We start from the raw sequence: 26,752 nt of genomic DNA, 5'->3' as shown, positions 1-26,752 counted from the left end.
CAGCTCTGAAAAACTGAATTTCATAAACCTTGACAGATAACCTATCTATCGAGCAGCTGTTGAGTAACGGCCTAAAACAGCTTTTTAAACCTCAATAGATACTAGCTTTCGAACTTTAAAATCCAGCACTTCTTCAATTGTTTCTTGGATGGACTTGCATGGCTTTAACACTTAATCTTGAAATCTTGTTCTTTGAAGCATTAAACACATCCAAGATCTACCAAATTACAAGTAAAGTGCGTTTTGTCAAAGGATTAGCCAATTATATATTGACACATGTTCCTAATATTGAATCACATATGTCCTAACAAATTGGACAAATGTCAAAATTTTAAGTAGGAAACCTAAGGTACTATACCTAAGGTATTGTACTTAAGTTTTGCCCTATATCACTTTATAACTTTTTGATAATCAATGAGAGAATTATTGAAAGTTATTAAGAGGGCCAAAATGGCCCATTAGTATTAATTTTGAAATATTTAGCAACAGAGCACTGTTTCGGAAATAATTAGGGAAGTACCACTTTTTCCGAAAACGCCGCTATAGGGCCCGAAAACGTCACTATAGGGCTTAAAAAACGCCACTATAGGGCCCCTTGAACCTGTTATGGGACTTATAAAAAAATTTTGCAGGAAAACGCCGCTATAGGGCCCAAAAACGTCACTATAGGGCTTAAAAACGCCACTATAGGGCCCCTTGAACCTGTTATGGGACTTATAAAAAAAATTTGCAGGAAAACGTCGCTATAGGGCCCAAAAACGTCACTATAGGGCTTAAAAACGCCACTATAGGGCCCCTTGAACCTGTTATGGGACTTATAAAAAAATTTTGCAGGAAAACGCCGCTATAGGGCCCGAAAAAGTGGTATTTCCCTAATTATTTTCGAAACAGTGCTCTGTTGCTAAATATTTCAAAAATTAATGCTAATGGGCCATTTTGGCCTTATTAAGAGTCTTGTAACTGAATTGGCATCATTTGATATTTCCAATTGCTATTGGTGTTTTCAACAGAAACATTAGGGATTCAACCCTGCCCTCCAAGGTAAACAGACAAACATGAAAATATTTTATAAGGAAATAAAAAATGAAGCAAAAGAAGATTAGTGCCAAGATAATAAGAAAGGGCCAATAAAAGAAGGGAAAAGATGGAAGGAAACCTTTCGTAGAGAAGTGCAAGAACACCCGTGGTTAGACCTCCAAAAGCTTGTCCGTAGGACAATAGCACATAACGACTGCACCCTTTCTCTATAGAGACCTTGATGACTATGATCAATCCAGAGAAGAGCAAATTGGCAATTACACAGAGAATATATGATTTCAATAAATCAATCAATCTCTCTCTTTTACTGCTTTCACTTCCTACTCTTGGACAATTTAACTGTTGAATAAATGATGGTATATATGAAAATATTATTGCCACCAACGGCAATAATGCTAATCCTTTTCATAGTGATGAAGCTATGAAAGAATAGATTCACTGTTCTCAATTCCTCCTCCATGCAATGCCTAAGCATGAAAAAAAATTGGGTCCCGGTGCACCCACCCCACTCGCACACCCTTTCCATTAAAATTAGTACGTACAACCCCACTATTTATTTCATTCAACTCATACAGAGTTCAGTTTGACTAAAATAATGGAGAGATATTTGACCAATGTGTGAATAGGAGATTACTATATGATAGTTTTTAGACCCCTTAAAACCACAATCAGATTAACCTAGGTAATTAGCCAAGTGATTACTTAGTCAAATTAATAAATCTAGATTAACACAAATATATCATATCAGTGTATAGCACTGAAAAATAAAAAACACAATGATATGATAATCTAGGAAAACGAAAAGGGTAAAAAACCTGGGGAGGATTTAACCTAGCTATCCTCAAGGTAAATAGCAAATCCACTAGAAAGAATCAAAGTTTTACAATAAGACTTAGACCGCTAACATCCTATTGCTACCCACTAGTAGAAACTTATTGACATAACCACGTGCAAGCTCCGAGACCACGGACTCCTTCTTTCTTTGGCCTTTGCAAAACACAAACACCCACGTTTATGACTTTGAGATCCCACTCAAAGGTTTAGCAACACAAAATCTCCTATTTGTGACTTCAAGACCACCCTTGAAGGTTTAGATCATCAACACCTTTGATGACTAGAGAAAGCAGCAACTTCTACAACATCGGATCTTGAGATTCTTCAAGGAATAACACCGATAGAAGACATAAGAGAGCTTTTGGGTACAAAATCCTAGATCTAAGAAAGAGGCACAAGATGCACTCTAATCTCTCTAAAAAACTCTCAAAACCCCACCTAGGGTTAGCTTATAATGTCCTTTAAATACTGGAAAAAACAGCTCGCGATTTGGGCTTCAAGCGGATAAGTTATGGCCTTTTTACGTTTTTCTGATTTTGCTGATATGCGATTTTTGATCAATCGAAAATCACTAGCATCAATCGAGTATCAATCGAACCAACCAGATTGTAACTCATTTGTTTTTATCCCAAACTTGAGTTTTTTGTCTTGGGCTTCAATGTAGACCATTCTAAACTAATGAGACTTAGTTTTTGTCATGTTTTGTCATGGTTTGCCAACATTGCAAACTCAAAACCTAACACTATAACGTACTCTCCTCCTCTTAACTCCCTTTATTCCAAACATACTATTTTCTTTTAGGTGTTGTATCTTAATTCTTCAATTATTGAAATCAACTATAATTAACCAATATAACTTCATTATCGAATTTAATATCTTAGAAAAGATAATACTATATTTGCTGTATTTATCCATAAAATTATATAGGTGATTTTAATTGGAAAACCAAAAATACACCATTTAAGGAGCAGTACTATGTTCTCTCCTTTTGATTAATGTAATTTAAACTATTAATTACTAAATAAAAGACAATAAATTAATCTTATATGTTTTTCGATTGTGCACAAAACCAAATTGATCTAATACTGAATGCAAATTCTACATTGATTCCACTTGCACTTTAACAGAGGCTAGTGCTTTTTGAATGTTTTCAATGGAAATTATTTTTTATAGTGGCTCAGTCCCATACACAGGCCAATACATAGGCCAAAATAGAGCAATTCTAGTCGTTAGACTAAATATTTAGTCTTAAATGTTTAGGTTCTAATTTTACTGAGAACAAAAAACATGTCTAGTACAAGATCTTAGTGTCTTAGAAGTGTTTTAGACATTGCTCAAATTGATACAAGTCAAGATTAAAAAACATACAAGTTGCAGAAAAAAGAATTCATAAACTGTCAAGCTCAACTGATCGAGAGAGACTTTCAACCGATCAAACTACAATCTATAGAATTTTAATTGAAACCCAACAGCCGGTGAAACGTTTAGGGTTTGAGTCCAACACTGCTAAGTATAAAAGCAAAACCCTAATACACGTTTTTCAAGTTTTAGGAGTTACTTCTATGAAATCCATGGGGTTCTGTAATTTTCTAACTCTACAAGCACCTACCGGAGATCAAATCCATGTTGCTAGTATTGGCGGAATAAAATTGCTACCAAGCCTTCACTATCAAGTATACTGAAGATCAAAGCATGAGTAGCTATCCTGGGCCCCACTACTTATTTCATACAACTCATACGGATTTCATTAGGTACTCATCAACGTTCATTACAATTTTCTAATTTGATCTCAATAGTTTGCCCATACCTTCCACGTTCAGTGTGTTTCTTCTTTCTCTCACTTTCTTTTCCCCATAGAGTCATGTACAAACCAAGAATGATCAACATAGCTCCTAAGATACTGCAAATGTTTGAAAATAGAAATAAATCAGAATCTACCATTCACATTCCTTTGAAGGAATAGAGAAAAGGCTCGTAAACAAACAAATAAACAAACAACTAATGTATTTACCTTCCCAAGTGCAATGCCTCTCTTAAAATTAGTAGTCCCATAATAGCTGTAAGTAGAGTACACAATGGTCTAAATGCTGTCATGAAAACTGGACCTTTTCTTTGTGAAACCAATGTTTGTAGATAATATGTAATTCCACATATTGCAACTCCCTATAAAATGTGACATTTACATAACCACTTAAATTACGTACCAAAACTATGTACAATATGTAATTCCATATAGTCGAATTCCTTGAAAAATGGGTAATGTTCTAGAACTTACACTATAAATGGGAGCAAGAAGGGTAATGTTCCATGACAACCTCCAAGAGGAAAGTTTATGATCAAAAATTGCTGCCATGATTGTTGAGAGTAACGTGCCTGATAAGCATGTCAATGCCGTAAGAGCTAAAGGTGATGAGTACTCCTTAATTGTTTTAGTCTGGATTAATCATCAGACATCAGTTAGTATCATCACAAAAAGTATAAACAATATATGGTTTTTTACAATGTTATCCTCTAGCTAATGCAAGCAAGCCAAGGAAACATAAAAATTGCACCCAGAAAAAGTAATCAAGAATGCTTAGGATTTAGGAAATCCCTTGTGTGTGTTTGTTTCTTAAATAAATAAATAAAATAAAAAACCTAGGGAAATCAAATTTTAAAAAAAAAAAAAGCTTTAATCGTTAAAAAAAAGGATATAAAAATGGTTATAATAGTTTTAGATTTTGGGAATACATGGTTCTTGAAAAATGGTATCAAAACTACTTATATGTGACTTTGGGTATTGTGTGGCTTTCATTATAGTAGTTGTATGGTCACAATTTGGGGCCCAAGCCCAAAATGTATGGAGTCTTGGTTCAATGACCCCAATACAATGAATTTGTAAATAATGGGTTGGAAACTTGGACCTTTGCGAATTAAATGATCGACCAATAGGTTTTGATGATAAAGAAAGAAAGATAACATATATTTACTTGGGAAAGACGTCCTTGGATTTTACCCAAGGAGGTTGATTCTTAAGTATTGTTCTTAAGACTTTGTTACAAGTCTGGCACCCAGATTGCTCCACCTCCCCCCCCTTCTTTTTTCCCTTCTCCTCTGTTTTATACTATATTCCTCTCATTTCCACCGTCCACGTGTAGATTCAAATTGATAGTGTTGATACTTGTTCCATCAGCCCCTCCCTAAAGTCTTTGGGAGTGGTTGTAAAGGTTGAAAAGCATGGATTAGTTGCAGAGCATTTAATGCAACAGTAGCAACTTTCTCTTAGATATTTCCATGCCTTCCTTTGTCTTGTTCTTTTTTAATACTTATCCTCTTCCATGGAATGGTCTGGAGTGTCACTCTTAATGGCAGACCATTTCCTTTGTCCTCGACCTTGCTTGGCCAAGGAGGAGTTCTTCCTCGGACTGGGCCCTTGGCCCAACATATACATAGATATGGGCTTCTTGGCCTTTCACCCCCACAATAGCCCCTCGGGATTCTTCTTTCTTTCTCCATGGGAGGAAAGAAGGATCTCAATGTGATAGTAGCCCCTTCATGCCCATTTTACACCACTTTTGATTGCAAGGTATCTTTTAGTTATCCAAGTCACGTTCCTGACGTTTCAGTACACGAGGCGCGCCTTCATTAATATCTTTACGAAGTGACGCAGATCTAATGGTTAAGGATTTCTTCAGAAATTGAGCGGGATTTATCTCGCTCGTAACTCTTTCTTTCAATTTCGGGCGAATTAATTTGCACTAGATTTCGCTTTCTATATAAGACACCCTGGGGGAATTGTTCTTCCTTATTTACAAATCCTTGAGTTCTGCAGGAATCTCAAGTTCTTAACCCTTCAGGCATTCCTGGGGACCCCGCCAAGATGGTGATCAAAGTCTAAGGAAAGAGGTGGCCAAGGATAAAGGCAAGGGCAAGGAAACCAAACCCTCCTCAGAAACCAAGGATGCCGCCAGGATCCAGGACGACGCAGTTAAGGCAAGGAAAGCAGAAGCCAAAGACGTTCCTACCTTTCAACCGAGCAAGAAAGAAGTCCCTTCTCCTTTAGCCAAGACCCAAAGCAGGTGTAGATCACATCAGATTTTTGGTGCGACAAAGCTTAGGTCTCACCTGGGGACATATATCATGTGTGCACAGATGTGAAAACGACCCAAGGTTGATCAAGCAAATCAACAAGGACAAGGAGAGACAGGTCTCCTGTTTCTCAGCCTTGATAGCAGAACATCTTATAGTTAGGAGAAAAGGGGTCCATCAAGCGTTTCCGCCTCTTCTTCTTTCTCATCACCGGTATCATCCATACTGGCTCGATTGCTGCTAGAACAAGATTTTGGATCAAGCGTTTCCGCTTCTTCTTCTTTCTCATCGCTAGTACCATCCATATTGGCTCGATTGCTGCTAGAACGAGATTGTGGATCTACCATTCCTACGAGCTTTCTCTTTTATAGTTAGCTTTAAAACAAGCCTGCTTAAGCCGCTTTGTATATGATGTACTTTTCCTTTATTTAATAAAAAAGGGCTGCACTTTTTACTTTATGAATCTTTCCTTTTTCTGCAATAATTATTTCATGAATGGGTGTGTTGTTATTTTTCCCTCAAATGGGACTTAGAATTGATGCTGTTGACAGTAACGAAAAGTTGTCATCCTGACATTATCAAAACCGACAGTAGCACTCGGTCGCTAACTTTAAATGAGTTAACTATGTAGAAATAATCAGGAAAATAACCGTGTGCTCTATACTACGAACAGTGCAACCATCAAAGAACGTGGAATTTAAAGCAAGTGATCCGAGGGGACCATCATGTACTAAGGCTTTGTTCAACATTTATAATGATGTCATAGTGTTAATTTCCCCCAAGCATCTGGTCCGAGGACCCAGGCATCTGTTAAGTTCTGTTTAAGCACTTTAAAGAGACGTCATAGTGTTAATGTCCCCCAAGCATCTGGTCTGAGGACCCAGGCATGCGTTAGGTTCTATTTAAGCACTTTATAGAGATGTTATAGTGTTAATATCCCCCAAGCATTTGGTCCGAGGACCCAGGCATGCGTTAGGTTCTGTTTAAGCACTTTACAGAGATGTTATAGTGTTAATTTCCTCCAAGCATTTGGTCTGAGGACCCAGGCATGCGTTAGGTTCTGTTTAACCACTTAAAGAGATGTTATAGAGTTAAATTCCCCCAAGCATCTGGTCCGAGGACCCAGGCAAGCGTTAGGTTCTGTTTAAGCACTTTACAATGATGTCATAGTGTTAATTTCCCCCAAGCATCTGGTCCGAGAACTCAAGCATGCGTTAGGTTCTGTTTAAGCACTTTACAGAGATGTCATAGTGTTAATTTCCCCCAAGCATCTGGTCCGAAGACCCAGGCATGCATTAGGTTCTGTTCAAGCACTTTACAGAGATGTCATAGTGTTAATTTCCCCCAAGCATCTGGTTCGAGGACCCAGACATGCATTAGGTTTTGTTTAAGCACTTTAAAGAGATGTCAGAACTAGCCCCACTTCAGATCACCTTTCATTTGTAATGCCATCAACATGTACCATTCTGGACAAAGGATCACATGCAGTGAGACCGTGTCAACTAATTTTCCATCTATGTGTTGTGCTTCTATCATTCCATCTGACGAGGGTTCAGCTATCTCGGCCCCCAGGTTCCTGAGAACCTGGCCCTTGACGGAGGCACGAGATATGTATTTGATATTAAAAGCCCCCAATGTTGTTCCACTCTGAGCAATCCTCCACGTGGCATGCGCCACTGCCAAAATGGTCTCTTCCACCAATGGTCGATATATCACTGCATCGCCTCGGTATGTTAAGCGTTCAACTCGCTAAAAAACCAGGTTCCCACAGACAACGCCAATTGTATGGTCACAATTTGGGGCCCAAGCCTAAAATGTATGGAGTCTTGGTCCAATGAGCCCAATACAATGAATTTGTAGAGAATGGGTTGGAAACTTAGACCTTTGTGAATTAAATGATCGACCAATAGGTTTTGATGATAAAGAAAGAAAGTTAACATATGTTTACTTGGGAAAGACGTCCTCGGATTTTACCCGAGGAGGTTGATTCTTAAGTATTGTTCTTAAGACTTTGTTACAAGTCTGGCACCCAGATTGCTCCCCCCCCCCCCCCCCCCCCCACTTCTTTTTTCCCTTCTCCTCTGTTTTATACTATCTTCCTCTCATTTCCACCGTCCATGTGTAGATTCAGATTGATAGTGTTGATACTTGTCCCATCAGCCCCTCCCTAAAGTCTTTGGGAGTGGTTGTAAAGGCTGAAAAGCATGGGTTAGTTGCAGAGCATTTAATGCAATAGTAGCAGTTTTCTCTTAGATATTTTCATGTCTTCCTTTGTCCTATTCTTTCTTAATACTTATCCTTTTCCATGGAATGGTCCAGAGTGTCACTCTTAATGGCAGACCATTCCCTTTGTCCTCAACCTTGTCTGGCCGAGGAGGAGTTCTTCCTCAGACTAGACCCTTGGCCCAACATATACATAGATATGGGCTCCCTGGCCTTTCACCCCCACAGTAGCAAATGCCTACCTTCAATTCATAAGAATTTCCGAAGTGTAAGTGGGGCATATTGAAGTGGGTAGTGCCTATTACACACTGTCTATTACATACCACAACATACAAACATTTCAATTCAAAAAGTTTTGAACTAAAATTTCAATTAAAAAATAGACGAAGTTTTGATTCAGGATTAGACAATGACCTCATAAATAATAAATACTTTAATTAAATATATGATTATTTACTTATTAAATTTTAAGAACAATTACTCTTAAACTTACTTCCTCTAGGAAATAGGATCTTCTAAAAATAATAATAGTTAAAAAAAGAAAAAAAAAAGAAAAAGGAAATAGGCCTATAAAGACTTCCTTACTGCAGGACCTTTCCAGTTCAACAATGAAAAATAAAATCAAAGAATAGCTCATTTATAAGTAAATATATCGTTAAAATCCTTGTTAATTTTTCAAAGGGTGACTATTTTTTTCTTGAGAAACATTTTTTTGAAGTCCCACATTGAAATATAAGAAATAATGCTATACGGAATAGGTTTGGGTCTAATGTACAAGAACACTAAACTCAACTCTTACCCATGCTAATGTTCAAAAAAAAAAAAAAAAAAACTCTTACCGATGCTATATATATTCCTTTGCACTTCAACATTATTATTTTAATTTAATTGGAATAATTCACCTTGTACAGATTTAAAAACAATAGTGATAGGAAGCCAACGATTTGGAATGTGAAGTGCCATTGATTTGGATTGTAACAATGTGTACATTCGAATGTTGGGACTCACATTAGACATGTATTTTTTTTTTTTAATTTATTTATAGGAAGACTACTAATATTATTCAAAATGAGAAGCAATAATTATATCTTGAAAAAGAACTTGTTCTAAGAAACAAGGACTTTCTTCAATCTAAGCAAAGAAATCAACAATACTTAAGTGCGTTTTACTAGTAAATAGGCAAATCTATTCTTTCAATGTCAATGAGATTGAGATGGAAAGTTGTTTCCCCAATCTCTTCTTTCAAACTCCCATTTCTCTCACAACCTTCAATCATTCCATCAAGCCCACTCTTTCTCTTTAGATTCACTTCTCCCTTACCCCACCCTCCTCCCTCTAGCTTCTTCGTTGTCATCATCAACATTGAAAGATAGTGAATTCAATTGTATTTGAGTGCTAAATTAAAATTGAAGTTTGGTTGATAACCTAAGCTTTTTTATTATTTTTGAGTTGCTAACTTCTTGATCCTAAACCCAATTAAATTTGTGAACACCCTTATGAGTCGATTTAGAATATTTAAGTGATTACAAGGAACTTGAAAGCTCAATAGTGTAAAACACTATAGCTTGTTTAGACCCTCAATTTTAAACTTACGGCTAAATTGCTTTTACTCTACCTAACTAAGTGCGAAATAAGAGTAAATGAATTGCAATAGACCGGAACTACTCTTTAGTGTATAAACATAAACAATAAACAATGAATGTAAAGCACAAAGAGTAAGAGAAGAGAGATGCAAACAAAATATAACATCGAGACGTGTTATTGAAGAGGAAACCAAAGTACTCAACGAAACACCTCTCTGCGGTCCTCCAAGCTGAAATGATCCATTATTGAATAAAGTTGGAGTACAAGGATATCAAAAAGACCCTTAAAGTCTAATCTACTCAATGTACTTGAAACCTCTAAGTTCTAGCTCCTAACAGACTTCACTAAGCCATGTCTAGGTTCAAATTGCATCTGCCAATAAATGGCTTATTTCAATGCTTCCCACATGCACCAAAACATCTTCCAATACTTAGATTGAGTGAGGTAAGTGTTTGGCTTAAGAATCTCTCAAGGATTTGTAATTAGAGAGGTAAGAGTAGAGTAAAATTAAGAGAAATTGTGTAGATAATTGTGGGTTTACAATTTCAACTCTCAAGTGTATTTCTAAGGTTTTCCCTCTAAAAATCTCCTTACAATTTTGTGGCTAATGAGGGCTTAAATAGTGTAGGTAAAGAAGTGGGGAAAGCACACATTAAAATCATCTAAGCAATGAGTTTCGCGAGTCATTTGTGAGTTGTTCCAGTTGCGAAATGACTCGTGAAATACTTCCTAGCACTTGACTATTCAGCTTCCAACATGTACTTCTCACGTGGCCTTTCGCGGGTTGTCTACTCACGAGTAAGTTGCGAACTTCATTGTTTTTCACAAATTTTCACCAAACTCTCACACTCAACCCTTACATTAAATCCCACAAACATATAGGTAAATGATTTACTAAATAGAATCAAATTTGACACGAAATTAAAGCCAACAAAACATAGTTGAAAATTATAACTTTACAAAACTCTAATTGTAATTAGTCATTTTTGGGTGTCGCATAGATGGGTCTAGCATCTTCTTATATTTGTGTGTGTTTTGCCTTTGTTGGGGGGACCACAATTTGACTCTACAACCACTCAAAAAACAGGCCAGCCATTTGTGAAGTCGAAGGTCACAAAAGATTTAAGTGTGTCTTCTTTATCACCAATTGGTTTTGAGGTGGAATGACATAGCTCACGGTACGACAACCTTCTTTATTTTTTATCTTCATTTTCCGTGCTCCCTTCCATTACCTTTAACGGGTAGAAAGCAATAAACCCTAACATAGTGTCCAGGTCCAAAATTACAATAAGGAACCATAGCCCTTAAAAGTAAGAAAGGACCAGCCTATGAAGAAGAAAGGCTTGTCCCTCAAAGAAATAAAGAAGTAAGGAGCTTGGCCGGTGGAGAGAAGAATACAATATTGGGCCTTAGGAAGAAAGAGAGACACAAAGGGAAGCATGAGTCATGGTCTTAAGTAGAAGAAGGTATTCAAGGAAGCCCAACAAGGAGGCAGGTGGGAGTTGGACCAGGTTACCTAGGATCCACCAGAGTCAGAGGGAGGGGATCTTTGGGAAGTGTAGGGAAGAAGAGCAGATGGTGACTTAGGAATCAGCACCGGATGAAGGAGCCCGGTACCTCGAGCAAAGCAGAAAGGGAACCCAGAAGGAAGGTGGCTGGGAGCTTTTTTGCCTTCCATCATCAACAATGAAGAATCTACCCATTTAGATGAAAGAGACAAAATGTGAAGTAGCCAGAGCATTGAAATGTCTTTTTAGAGACCTTGGGAAAAGGATGAGAGGCTTTGTCTTGGGAAAAAGCATCTAGGGTTGCTCAAACAAGATCTCCTATAAGAGGAAGGTTAGCTGAGGACTTTTGAGTTACCAAACCTCAAAATGGGAAATAATGAGAGAGTGGGGAAAGGACCAAACAACAATGTTATATGAATAACATTGGTTCTGCTACCCAGAGCATAAAGAATGGATCAATGGCATGGTAAAAACCCTAGAAGTGGCAATATAAAAGGGGCTAAAGCTACAACCAAAAGGCATTCAGCAAAGAAGCACTTGATACACCAAAAAAGTTACAAAAGCGAGTCGTAAGCTTGAAATATAGTAAAAAAAGTGAGATATAGCGAGGGATCATACAAAAATATTGGAGAATACACTTGAATTAAAAGAGATTCAAACCTGACAAGTGTTGGAAGCCCAAGAGAGTTATCTAAGTCTATGATTTTTGAACATTATTGAATCTTATGAAATATCCCAGCTGAGTAGGACTCAATGTATTCAAATATTTGATATAATGAAAATATAATCTCGCTCTATTTTTGGGGATCCCTAACGTTCCTTTTATTTGCACTTTTGAGTTCCTTTGCTATTCCTTAGTTATTCTTCTTACCAATATATATATGTATATATATATATATATATATATACATATGTTTATATGTATTTGTGTTGTGGAGCCCATGTCATGTGCACAGATTGGCTTGTAAATGGTCTAACAAAGCGGCGATGAGTCAAGCCTAGTCCACCAACTATTTACACTACCCTTTGGAGGCCTAGGATCCTCTCAGATTATTAGGCTTGGGCCTTGTCCAAAGTAGGAACCCACATTAAAAAGCGACTCCACTGGGAATTGGAAAAAGGAGAAGGAAGAAGCAGTGCCTTTGTAAGTATGGCTCCAAGACTACGGAACAACAAGGGTACAAATGTGCCACCTGCGGCATCAGAGCCCGTGGGAGAAAATGAAGTTGTCTCCAAGTAGAGGAACGATAGAAAAGAACCAGATCCCATGGTTCGAATGGTAGAGATGATATCTAGCAGGAGATCTGTCAAATCAAAGAAGAAAGGACCAGGAGATCAGAGACAACGCCCTTCCATTGTCCAACAAGGAAAGGGCCCAACTAGAGGGTGGATTAGCAGTAGGAAGGGGAGGCAATCCCCAGTACCTCACCCTAGCAAATGTAAATGCTCTTCTTGAGCAAGAAAGAGAGAAGCATTCGGGGATTCCCATGCAATTCCCCAGGGACCCCCTTTTTCCAGTAAATCTCCTTGGTAAGCCCTATCTTAAAGGATATGAATCACCAAAATTCCACCCTTTTGATCAAAGAAAAGGGAGAGTCATGGAGAATGTAAGCAGATTTGTACACATCATAGGTCCCTATTTCAGGGACAAGGAATTATGTTAAAGAGAATTTGCTAAGTCTCTAGTAGATCGAGCATACACGTGGTACACCACCTTAAGGCTTGGGTCAATCAGGACTTGGGACGACATGGTAAAAAGGTTCTGTACTAAATACTATCTAGGCAAAGACAAAGTCACATTCGCAAACCTTCAGATGGTGAAGCAAAGGCCTAGAGAGGATCCTGTCCAGTTTATCAAGAGATTTGAGGATGTTTCCTTGGATTGTTATGGAGACCATGAAGAAAAGGAACTCGTAGAAACCCGCATATCTAACATGCTTTTTGATTACAGACTCAACTTGGAGAATCTGTGTGTAACTCAGTTTGCTGATTTATTTTAAAGAACAAGAAGGACAGCCTTGACCATAAAGACCAAAAGAGTGTCAATCTCTCAAGCCATGACAACTTCAATAGGAGAAAAGAGGAGGAGACCTGAGGGAAAGATGACCAAGGAGCCTCCAGTGATCCCATGTACCACAGAAAAGCTGAACCACATCTTGGACAAATGGATAGGAGACGGGGTTGTCAAGCCATATCTCATGTCAAGACCACCAACAGAGGAAGAAAGAAAGAACCCACTATTTTGCAGGATTCATAACTATGTTAAGCATGCCACCAAGGAATGTTGAACCCTTCAAAGGCTCTTTCATAAAAATCTAAGAGAAGGAACCCTAGAGCTCACTTAACAAGAACCAGAGGTGTAGAGGAACCCCTTGCCCAGTCACAAAGGGAAAGGGGTAGTGACCGTTATAATCCATAGGAGTCTAGCTGACTTAGAAGTAGAAGAATTGGAGGGATCCTTTCACCCAAACATCGTTAAGACTCTCCAGAGGAACCCCAAGTTTAGGTCCCTATTCAACTAACTGGGATTTAGACCAGAAGCAAAGAGGATCACAACAAAATCCCTTATGAGCATAGCCACAGTCTCATGCAAGCAGAGCTTTCTTAGAGACTACAAACGTAATAACCTTCAGAGATGAGGATATGGAGGTTGAGTACCCAGACCATTGAAGACCCCTTTATTTGGCAACCACCATAAATGGTGTTCAGATCAGAAGAGTATTGGTAGAGACAGGAGCTTCACTCAACCTCATTGCCTTGAGTACCTTGGAAGCTGTAGAGATGTTTGGCAAAAAGATCTTGTGGTCTTCTATGGAAATAACAGGATTTGGAGGAACTGTAGAATCCATTGAAAGGTATGTGCAGTTGGCTTTAAGTGTGGGCTCTATAATGGCTTTGACTCAATTTCATGTAATCAATTCAGAATTTTCTTATCACATCCTGTTGGGGTGGTCGTGGCTCTACAAACATTGTCTAGTCCCATCAAATTAACATCAATGCATGAAGGGAAGATTAAATGGGAGGCCCATAAGGATCTCTGCTAATCCTAGTCCTTTCAACAAGAGAGAAGTAAATTTTGTGGAGACTATGTTTTATGAAGAGCTGACACCAGATGATGAGTGTCCCACACTAGGGACCCTAAGGGCTCTTGCCTTAGAAGAAGAGGAAGGAAGTAATAACTATGACCTAAGGGATCTCTTGGATAGAAAAGGGTAGAAGAAAGAAAATAGTTCGTCAAGATCCCGAGAATGTGTGGTTGTTCAAGAGCTCGAGGGAAGGTTGATATATCACTTATGAAGGTGTGTAGGACTTAAATGCACCCTGCAGAAGGGTCCCAGCCCACCAGATTGTATGATGGCCTAAGAGGAGATCTTAGAGGACATGGAGAAAGAAGCATAGATCTTACCCAAAGAGGAGTTGGTAGAAGTAAACCTTAGGGCCGACCCAGGAAATCCTAAGCCAGTTTTCATTAGTAGCCAACTGTTAGCACATGAAAAAGAGCAACTACTAAAGTTATTAAAGAAATATGTGGATGTATTTGCATAGACCTACGATGACCTGGCTTGGATCCTAGGTTGGTGGTCCATTCTCTTAATGTTGATCAAAGAACCAAGCTAGTAGTCCAACCAACTAGGATCTTCCACATTGAGGTGGAAGAACAGATCATTTAAAAGGTAAAGAAGCTATTGGCAGCAGGGTTCATCAAGCCCATCTAGCATCCTTAATAGCTTTCTAATATAGTTCCTGTAAAGAAGAAGAATGGACAAATCAGGTGTTGTGTGGAATTTTCGTAATTTAAACAAATCATGTCCTAAAGACTAGTTCACCTTGCCTAATATTGATCTCCTTGTAGATACAGCTGCAAGGAGCTTCTTGTTTTCCTTTATGGATGGATATAATGGGTATAATCAGATACAAATGGCAGCTAAGGATGCAGAGAAAATAGCATTCAGGACCCCAATTAGAAATTTTTATTACATTGTAATGCCATTTGGCCTTAAAAATGTGGGAGCTACATACCAACGTACCATGACAGTCATCTTCCATGATATGATGCACCAGGAGATGGAAAACTATGTAGATGATATTGTGGTAAAATTAAAGAGCAGAGAAGGGCACTTTCAGGTACTTGAATGAGTCTTTGAATGGTGTAGCATTTATAAGCTGTGCATGAACCCATTAAAGTGTGCCTTTGGAGTGTCCACTGGAAAGTTCCTTGGTTTCCTAGTACATCACAAAGGAATAAGTGTAGATCTAGCTAAGGACACTACCATAGCAACCATGAAAAGACCTACTATTGTCAAGGAGCTCAAAAGTTTCTTGGGAAGAGTCTCCTATATCAGGCTTGTTTAGACCAAGCCTAGCCTCAGTCACTCATGGACTGTCCAAACTATTAAAGATGGGACCTGAATTCATGTAGGGAACTGAGCAGTAGGATGCCTTCTAGAAACTTCAACAAATCACGAACCATCTATCTACACTACAAGCACTAATACGTGGAAAGCCTTTACTATTGTATTTGGCATCCACCTCCCAGGCAATTGGAAACAAGGTATCCTAAGATAGAGAGGGCATTCTTAATGGTCATTTATACCTCTCAAAGGTTAAAGTGTTATTTCTCAGTTCATCAAATCCTTTTAGTGACAAAGTCTCATCCTATAAAAGCTCTTCTTCATCAGCCTTTACTAACTAGAAGAGTGGCCCAATGGTTGGTGCTGCTTTCTCAACATGATATAGGCCTGAGGACCCCCAGAGCTATTAGGAGCCAGGCTATAGTAGACTTATTGGCCCAGTTCCCAAGAGAAAAAGAATGCCCACTGAGCGAGGAGATCCTAGGAGAAGTAGTCATGGTGGAGCTCCCAGGCATGAAGTGAACTATGAGGTTTGATGGATCGCAACAGCAGCTTCGAATGGTGTAGGAATCCTGCTAAGTTGTGAGGATGGAGGAATCATGCCATTCTCCTTCAAGCTTGAGTTCCCTTGCTCAAAAAACACTGCTGAGTATGAGGCATATCTGATAGGGCTAGCCATATTTGCATGGGAATCAAGCACATAAGAGTATTTGGAGACTCCAACCTTGTGGTTTCTCAAGTTAGGTGAGATTTTGCTCTAAGGGAGCCAAGCTTAGCATCCTATCATGCTTGGGCACAGAAAGTGGAAAGAAAATTCCAAGCCTTTAGTGTGGAGTATGCTCAAAGGAGTGAGAATTGGTTTGCTAATGCACTAGCTACTCTGGGATCCAAGGTACCCTTTGAGAAAAAAAAAGTACACTGATAAGGATTAGTAAGTAGTAGAGTTCCATCACAGAGACTCTCAAAAAGATGTTTCCAAAGGAACTAGATGAAAAAGATTAAAGGAGATCGATAAAGGGAAATGTAGAAAAGTTAGGGCATGGAGGAAATATCAAGGATATCAATGACTACACTCTGATAGAAGGGGAACTGTATAGGAGGTTACCCAGGGAGATCTTATCGAGATGTGTTAGTGAGAAAGAAGGGAAGCAGAAGCTGAAGGAACCATAGCCCTTATCGAGATATGTTAAGGTCCAAAATTACAATAAGGAACTACAACCCTTAAAAGTGAGAGAGGCCCAGCCCATGAAGAAGAAAGGCTTAACCCTCAAAGAAATAAAGAAGTAAGGAGTTTGGCCCATGGAGAGAAAAGAATAAAATATTGGGTCTTAGGAAGAAAGAGAGACACAAAGGGAAGCATAAGTCACGGGCTTAAGCAAAAGAAGGTATTCAGGGAAGCCCAACAGGGAAGCAAGTGGGAGCTGGGCCAAGTTTCCTAGGATCCACCAGAGTTAAAGGGAGGTGATCCTTGGGAAGTGTCACCAGCTGGGATTTGGATAGCTTAGGGAGGCATGCCCATGGGCACAAGGAATGAAGAAGGTCATGTCCCATTAGCTGCCCACAATTCAGAAGAAAATTTTTGGGAACAGATGGTAACTTAGGAATCAGCACCTGATGAAGGAGCCTAGTACCTCAGACAAAGCAGGAAGGGGAATCAAGAAGGAAGGTGGTTGGGAGCCTTTTTGCCTTCCATCATCAACAATGAAGAATCCGCCCATTTAGAGGTAATGGATAAAATGTGAAGTAGCCAGAGCTCTGAAATGTCTTTTTAGAGACCATGGGAAAAGGATGAGAAGCTTTGACTTGGGAAAAAGCATCTAGGGTTGCTCAAATAGGATCTCCCATAAGAGGAAGGTCAGCTAAGGACTTTTGGGTTGCCAAACATCAAAAGGGGAAATAATGAGAGAATGGGGAAAGGACTAGCCACCAATGTTACTGACTTAACATTAGTTCTGGTAACCAAAGCACAAAGTATGGATCAATGGCATGGAAAAAACCCTAGAAATGGCACTATAAAAGGGGCTAAAGCTCCAACCAAAAGGCATTCAGCAAAGAAGCACTTGATACACCAAAAAAGGGATTCAAATCTCACAAGTCTTGGAACCCCAAGAGAGCTATCTAAGTCGGTGATTTTTTAACTTTATTGAAACTTGTGATATATCCCAGCTGAGTAGGACTCAATGTATTCAAATATTTGATATAATGAAAATATAATCTCACTTTATTTTTGGGGATCCCTAACGTTCCTTTTATTTGCACTTTTGAGTTCCTTTGCTATTCCTTAGTTATTCATTTAACCAATATATATATATATATATATATATATGTTTATGTGTATTTGTGCTATGGAGCCCATGTCTTGTGCACAGATTGGCTTGTAAATGGCCCAACAAAGTCGCAGAGAGTCAAGCCCAATCCACCAACTATTTACACTATCTTTTGGAGGCCCAGGATCCTCTCGAATTATTGGGCTTGGGCCTTGTCCAAAGCAGGAACCCACCCATAGTAGATAACAAGAAAGCTATTTTAGTTGCTGGATAATGATTTTTGATCACCTGTAAGATGTAGAATGCTGAGTAAGAAACGTTTGAAATGACGAGCATGAAGGCTCCCTTTAGCCAATTTTTGTCCAAGGATGCTTTTGAAGTGGAGGTTTGAAGCGATTGTTGGGTATGTAGTAGTGAAACCACAACGATACCCTTGTATAGGGTCATTAGTGTAGAACCAGCAAATGCAACAACTGTTCCGACTATCTTTGCTTGCGCACCACGTTGGGAAATGTCTAATTTCTCCATCCTGAATTCATAAAATTAAGTATAAGTTCTTTAAATGAGTTATTCCATTGTCTCTAATTATGATTGATATATTATAGACCTGAGGGTCCAAAAGTCCACTATATTACGTAGCCCGAATGCTAATTGTTTTACCTGCACAGAATCTCTAACTTTACTAAATTTACTTATAGTCAGTTTAGGGTATTCTTCACAACAAAGCAGTATCTCACACAAAGGAGATAGATAAAAGCGATTGATCCATACCTGCACAAGATTGCTAGGAGAAAGGTAATCGATGGAAGTAAGTTGCCTGTAACGGCTGTAAAAGTTGATGACGTGTATTCGAGTCCGGCATAGTAGAGTGTCGTGGCTAACACTGCTCTAAATTATTAACAAAGAAAGTCTAGAGTTAGTTAGGGTTTAACTTGGCATAAATGATGCTACATGCATAAACTATTTTACAAATTATCGTTGTGGCTAATTTCTTACTGGTTCTCATTTGGGCTTACCACTAACATTTTTTTTTTTTTTTTCATTACTAATAATCACTCACCACATCAATAATTTGTAAATTTTTATGTAAAAAAGTTTACATCTCTAGCATTTTCTATTTGGCATTGGGTAATACTTAGAAACAATACCTTCTTCTTAATAAGAAAAAAAGAAAAGAAAAGAAAAAGAAACAATACCTTAAGTAAAGTTTATAAGGTTTCTTAATTAAATTACAAAACTTTGTTATAAGAACCAATAAAGTACAAATAATGTTATATTTTGTGAATACGTACAGTTAAATTCAATATGGTTATATGTTGACTATAATTAAAATTAAACCTAATGTATTGCTTACCTAAATTTTACCCATTGCCTTTTGAAAGAAAAGTAGACTTGGACACTGCCTGACTCATTTGTAGACAATTTACTCACCCTAGTAAACCCAGGAAAAAGATATTGCGCAAGATTGGAATGCTAATTTTGTTGTGATTATCCCTGCCAAAGAAATTCTAAATGGTTAGTAGAAATTCAATCGTATTTTGTCTTTTAATTTGCATTTCACTGAAAAAGTAAAATTCTGTTCAAATAAATTATAACTAATTTAAATATTTGTATGATCAAATTTCAAATAAATTTAATTATATTTTTGTGAGTTAGATCGAAATAATACACACTTTATTAGTTTTAGAGTAAGTTGCTTACATGTGAATCTTTTCAAGAAATGCTTAATTTTGAGCACATACGTTATATATATTTAAAATCTTCTTTTGATAAATTGTTATCAATAATTTTCAATAGAAAGACATTGGTTCAAATATATTTGTTTTAGTTTTAGCATAATAAGTTCGAAAGTTTAGTTATATTACTGAAGACATCCATTGGAACATACCATGAACACTACAACTATTTATAGCCACTTTACTCATTGTCTTTTCTTTTTTCTGTAATTAAAGCTAAATAGTTATAATTTTTTAAATGTTTATTTTAATTAGTTTTACATTTATTGGTTGAGAATTCATGCCGTTTTACAAACAATTGCAACTTATAAGTCACCTTCTTTTGTTGTGTTATTAATCCCAACGACACAACTTAAGACTTTGCTCGCTAGGACGGAAGAAATTAGTTGTTTTTTAATTTAAATATTTGCTAAAAAAATTTATTGTAAATAAAAATTACAAATAATTTCTGTCATGCTCTTATTTTATCTTTCGATTATAGAATTTGAAGGGAGAGAATGAAGGATGGAAAGGGAATACAAGTGAATATATATATATATATATATACACACACACACACAGCGCCAAAGCTAGAAATTTTTATTTGAGGGCCCAAGTTGCAACATTAATATATCTATCAAGACAAGCCACCCCCCACACACACACACACACACACACACACACAGCGCCAAAGCTAGAAATTTTTATTTGAGGGCCCAAGTTGCAACATTAATATATCTATCAAGACAAGCCACCCCCCACAAGAAAAAAGCTTAGTATTTTCAATCAAAATTATGTTTGATGGTGATCTTTCATAAAATAAAATTCAATTTTTCCATTTTTATTGTGAAATTCTTAAAACATTTCATTTTAAATACAAATTATCAAATTTTATAATAAAATAAGTAAAAAAATCTTTCAATTCAACTAATGAAATTCTCAAAAATATAAATGATCCAAAACTTGGAGGAATAAGTTAGGCTCCAAACACATTTGAAACTATCTTGCTTTAACCCATTTTATGGCAACTAAAGACACATTTCATGTATAATTTTACTGACAAGATTTTTTTAATTAGTCAATGACTTGTTAATCGCCACACTATGGGTTGAAAAAGATAGATTCAAACATGTTTAATACTAAACTTTATCAAATACTTAATAGATATAAGAACACATTTTACAATAAAAAATAGAATTACGAACAATAAAATTTTATCTCTATAACTATTAAACCAATTATTTTTTATTAAGAGAATCATTGGACTAATTCAAATATTTAGGAGGGGTCAACTCTTATTTTTGTAGACTACATTTTGAAAATATTAAAATAATTATTCATATAAAAAAATTCAAAATTTTGTGGGCCATGGCCCCCCACCTTGTACATACCTCTGCCCTCGTGTGTGTATATGTGTGTATATATATATAAAGTCCAAAAGCATGTAGATTGGGTATCTTTCCCACACCCTATAAGAGCACTATCATCTAAGTTTCTAACGCAGTCTTTATTATACATTTTCAAAACATATTTTATCAATTTTATAATCTCATTTTATAATTTACTCAATATTCTAGTTTCTATTGTTACATAGAATTCATTAAAATAATATAAATTGTAATAACAAATAATATAAAAAAATTCAGTATCTCTCTCTTCTCTCCCATCTTTCTTTTCTTTCCGCCTTTTTCTTTGTCTCTTTGACAAACCCACACAACACCTTCCACCAAAACTCAGCCATACTCAGCTACAAACATCGAATCCGCTACCACTAAAATTACTCCAAAAACAAACTGCCACCACCAACCACCCATAGACCTACTACAAAACCCATAAGCCCATAGACCCACTGCAACACAACACAAATCTGGCCCAATTCCGTAGCCACCTCCGTAAACCCACAGTGAACCCATCCCCATCACCATCACAGCAACCCTACATTCCCACCACCATGAACATGCAGATGCACTGATACCCACAATAAAAATTCAAAGCGGAACCAAAACTTAAATCCAATTTGAGAGAGAGAATCGGAACACCCATAGACCCACAACCACCAAATCACCATCCACATCTGTAGCAACCTCTGCAAACCCACAGTAAACCCATCCCCAACAACAACACAACAACCCCTCATCGCCACCACCATGAATTTGGCATCAATACCCATAACAAAAATTTAAAGCAAAACCAAAACCCACATCCAATTTGAGAGAGAGAATCGGAGTGAGAGAAAGAGAGAATTGGAATAAGAGAGAGAGAATCCACCACCGTCGCTCCAAACCACCACACCGTCACCGCCGATCTCAAAACCACCACGTTGTCACCGCTGATCTTCAGTCCATGCCGCCAATGTTGATCTCCAGTCCACGCCGATCTGAGAGAGACACCGAATCAGAGAAAGGGGAGAGAGAAAGATGAGAAATGAGAGAGAGAGGAGTGACCGTGTGATTGAGAGAAGAGAGAGAAAGAAGTGATATTTTAATAAAATAATATTTTTTTTGTTTACATCCTTAGCTACAGTAGGTTCTAAATACACAATCTAACTATTCATAGTTGCTAAAAATATTTAGAAACCCATACACGGCTGTAGCTGATTTTTGACTTGTTGGTGGGCAAAATAGTAACTAGGGGGTTTTTACCCCCCAATGCTAATGCGCTTAGAGCATCCGCAGTGGGCTCTTCATATGCCAAATGTAAGATCTATTTGGCATCCAAGCCCAAAAAACGCCCAGCAAATGAGAGGCCATATGCGAAAAGCCATTTTTTTTTTTTGAGATTTAGCTACAGTATCATCTCAAATGTAAGATGGTACTGTAGCTGAATGGTATTAAAAAAAATAATTTTTTAATACTCTTTTTACCCGGCAATTCCTCTCTCTCCTCTCATTTTTTCTCTTTCTTTTCTCTCTCTTCGTTTCCTCTGTTTCTCATCCCCTCTCTCTCTCTCTCAGAGCTCACGCCGAATCACCAACCCAGATCGGAGCTCACGCCGGATCGGATTTCTAGATCGGGGTGGTGGCGAGGGTGGTGGCGAGGCTGGTGGCGCGGCTGCCCTGGTGGCTGGAGGTCAGCGCGGTGGAGATCGGCGTGAAGACCGATGTGGAGATCGGCATAGAGACCGGCGTTGGTGGATTTGGTGGTGTTAACATGGTGGCCGGTTTTTGGGTTGGTGGCCGGCATTTGGTTGGTTGAGTTGTTATGGATTTGCTGGGTTTGTAGTAGGTACTTGGTGAGTTTTGTTTGTTTTTTTTTTTATTTTGGGTTTTTGGTTCCGGTTTCCGGCGTTTGGGTCGGATTTGGGTGGCGTTTGGGTGGCGTTTGGGTGGTGTTTGGGTTGGCGTTGGGTGGTTGGATTTAGGTTCGGTGGCTGTGATTTTTTCCGATGGGTTTGATGGTGGGTTTCGGTGTTTACTGGGTTTGTTTGGGCAGAGGGTAGTGGTGGCGTGGTGGTGATTGTTTGTTTAGTTGTGGCCGATGCTAGAGGTTGAGATTGTTTAGTTCTGGTGCTTGTTTGATTTGGGTGAATTTTTGTTGTGATTTGCTTCTTGTGATTTTGCTGGGTATGAGTTTGCTAGAGGTTGAGGCCGGTGCTAGAGGTTGAGGGTGAAAGAGAGGAAAAGGAGGAGAAAAAGAGAAATAATAAAAAAAGATTAAAAAATAATATTTTAATAAAATGGTAAAATAATAGAGTTTTGGAATGCTGGGTATATTGTAAATGGTATAGTATAATTGATAAAGTTACTTTTTGAGATGGTAAAATAGGATGGGATATAAAAACCGGCTGCGGATGCTCTTAGGTGTCGCTTTCTTCACTCCATATCTTCTACTTATAAAGCATAGACACCCCTATTAAAGGCTAAGAATTAGTTTTTTATGAAGCCAACAATTACCTCTTGTATCTACTCCACGTAATGAATTTCTCACATCATGTTAGACCCATTAATATAAATATATATATATATATATATATATATATTTATATAAAGGATTTATATGAAGTGGGAAGCTCGTATTAAAGGTGTGTGGTGGTACACTACACATTTTCTATATTTATAACTTGAGTATCAAATTTTGTGTTAAAAAAATATTATTTACTATCATTCATAAATTGATCTTATGTATATAAATTTAAAAGTGCAAAAAACAAGAAATTCAAAATACTTTGCCAAAACCCAGGGGCTTCATATTTATTTTCTTGTGTCATGTCTGTGATATTATGAGCCAGAATCCAAGGAAGTTGTTAATTGCAGAATTTGTAAGAAGCTAACAAGGTTATAAATACAAACACGAAAATATTTTAAAAGAAAAAAAACAAAACGACGAAGAAGGTGCCAATAATAATAAGAAATGACCGTCGAAAGAAGGGAAAAATTGGAAGGAAACCTTTCATAGAGAAGTGCAAGAAAACCAGTAGTAAGAGCTCCAAAAGCTTGTCCATAGGGCACTAGCACATATGGACTGAAGCCTCTGTCTAGAGAGACCTTGACGACTATGATCAATCCAGCGAAGAAGAAATTGGCAATTATGCAGAGAATATATGGTGTCAATACATCAATTAATCTCTCTCTTTTTCTGCTTTCACTTCCAACTCTTGCACTCTCTTCCTGTTCTTCCATCTTTAACTCCATTCACTTTCTCCTAAAGCTATAATTACACTCTCTTTAAATCATAGTGGAGATAACTGTAGAATGAATTATGGAAAATATATATATGTGGAGAGGAAAAATTCCCGACCTATCACAAGTTAACACATCATAATACCAAGTCCGCAAAGTATAACTAATTACAAAGCACCACGTATTGCTACTAGGTTTTACTATCAATGTTCATAAATCAATAGAAATTCGTAAGTGTCGTTGAAATAAAGACATAAAAAACATGCAAAAATCAATCACACATCAGCGCGTGTAAACAATGACATAAACAACCTGGTGCATGTAAGCAATGACATAAGCAGTTCAATCGAGTGCTGACAAGTGTCACCTTGAAAATCAAGACATTTCGGCCAATCAAAAGATGCCATATGTCTTTGAGAAATAGTTTTAAAGCTCCTCTAATCAGACTGTGACACATGTCACCACATAATATATATATATATATATTTATTTATTTATATAATTACTAACCTTTAAAAAAAAAATAAAAATAGAAGAGCCTCTAAGCATGCGTATGAGCGCATGCTTAGAGGCTATTTTTTTTCTAAGGCTAATACTTTTTATATATTTATCTTTATTTAGAATTGTTGCATATTTTCATTCATTGAAAAATATAGGAGTGTGATTAGATGTCGTGTTTTAGGATGCAAATGTTTTGCATTTCCGAATAGGGAGGTGAATTTTTTAACTCAAAAATCAATCTCCTTTATTTCGATCCACCATTATTCAAAGCAACTTTTGGGTTGTTGTTTGGTTGCTTACAACCACAATTTTTATTTTTATTTTTATTTATTTTTATAATACATACAAAAAATATAATGGTAATTAGTAATCACCAAGGGTGGGGATATTTATTTTGATGTCAAGATATTGAATCACAAAATAAAACATACAAAAAATTACATGAATCTTTGATATTCATTTGTATAAATTCTTTACCAAGTCAAATATGATAGCCGGTAAAGATTATGTTAAGATTATTGAAAATAAATATAATACATAAAGATAGTGGTCAAAATACAATAACTTATATAAAAGTATATTCTTTTTGAAAAAGTTAAAAAGTTAGCAGACAAAATAACATCATTGTCTTACGGGTGACTCAAATAGCAATGCTACTCCATACACAAAGAATTTCATAATCATTAAATTAATAAATTTTCAAGTTTTTATTTGGATTCATCATGGATATTACTTTTTTATACAACACTAAAAATATGTCACATCAACATATGTTAAAACTTTTTGTCAACTTTTTTTTTTTCTATAGATTCTTTTTAACTCAAAATAATATATACCCTTATCAACAACCTTTCAAAATCTGGTTTAATTAAATTTTAATTAAATATGGGCACTTACCATTTCACTTGGAAACAAAGAGGATCCTTATATATACTAAGAAGTTGGTAGACAAAGGTTCAATATTGAATGATGAATAAGTGACTTAAAATTTTAGTCAGCAGCACTCGAACATGTTAACTTAAAGAGAAAAATCTAGGATCATAAACTTTTTTGCCACAACTTTGACGTTACAGATTGTAAGTAGTAGAGAAAAGATTGTGGGTTTATGTAAATGATATGCAGTCCAGTTGTAATTTGCCATAACTCAAACTCAAAGCATGTTGGTTGTGAAAAATTGTATAACAATTTTTGTAGCATCATTCCTCACAATTATATTATGTGATGAATTGTAACTATTTTTCACTTTTATATGTATCTACCATTTTTTCCTCTATCATTCGCTATCATCCACCTAGAATAATGAGAAAGAGTGTGCTAGAGGTTGTGTTATTAGAATTATTGTTATTTGTAGTCTTCGATAAAACTAAGGAAATTAATTTGCTCAAAAATGATATCTGGGGAAAGTTATGATAAGATTATAAAAAATTTAAAATAAATAAATAAATAAAAGAGATACAAGTACATATAGAGATAGCAATAGCGATAGAAATACTATTACTTTTATGAAAGTAAAACATGGTAGTGGTCTAGTGGCTCCGGTCTTATCAAAATGGTTATGCGCCCAGGTCCCTTTTCAAACAGCATAAATATTTGAGCCATGTGAGTCATGCATTACATAATGACATTATTAATTTACTAGCCTCTAAGGGTGCGTTTGTTTCGACTTCAAATGAATTCCGGAAATCAATTTCCGGAAAATGGAGCGTTTGGCTATGACGGAAAATATTATTTTCAGGAAATGAATTTCCTGTTGACCGAAATTTGAAGCCTTGACCACGGAAATGAAAATCTGCCTTCATTTTCACTTCAATTGATTTCCGTGGCTTGCAAAACGCAGAGAGAGGGAGAGAAAAAACAGAAAACACAACACGCGAGCTTGAAAGAAAGAACAAAAAAAAAACAATCTACCTCACACCCAGTGCTCCGATCCGGCGAACGATCCGGCGAACGAGCGTTTGAAGTCGATTCAAACGCACCCCAAACGGCGATCGAACCTCACACCCAGAGCGCCACGAAGATCGCGCCGTCGCGAGATCGCGCAGTT

General features: G+C 37.1%; 1 protein-coding gene across 1 annotated transcript; it reads right to left on the bottom strand.

Moving 5' to 3' along the window:
• Positions 1-3,630: 3,630 nt before the first annotated feature.
• LOC115985584 (WAT1-related protein At5g07050-like) lies at positions 3,631-24,219 on the bottom strand. Its single transcript, XM_031108519.1, has 7 exons — positions 23,975-24,219; positions 19,306-19,368; positions 18,646-18,762; positions 18,163-18,403; positions 4,148-4,306; positions 3,884-4,035; positions 3,631-3,772 (listed from the first exon to the last, which is right to left on the bottom strand). The coding sequence occupies exons 1-7, from the start codon at positions 24,217-24,219 to the stop codon at positions 3,631-3,633; spliced, it is 1,119 nt and encodes a 372-aa protein (XP_030964379.1).
• Between the last annotated feature and the right edge of the window lie 2,533 nt (positions 24,220-26,752).

Source organism: Quercus lobata, chromosome 4, assembly GCF_001633185.2.
Source record: "Quercus lobata isolate SW786 chromosome 4, ValleyOak3.0 Primary Assembly, whole genome shotgun sequence".
NCBI classification, from domain to species: Eukaryota; Viridiplantae; Streptophyta; class Magnoliopsida; order Fagales; family Fagaceae; genus Quercus; species Quercus lobata.
Note: the sequence above shows the minus strand (reverse complement) of the source record. Positions and strands in the feature narration are given on the sequence as shown.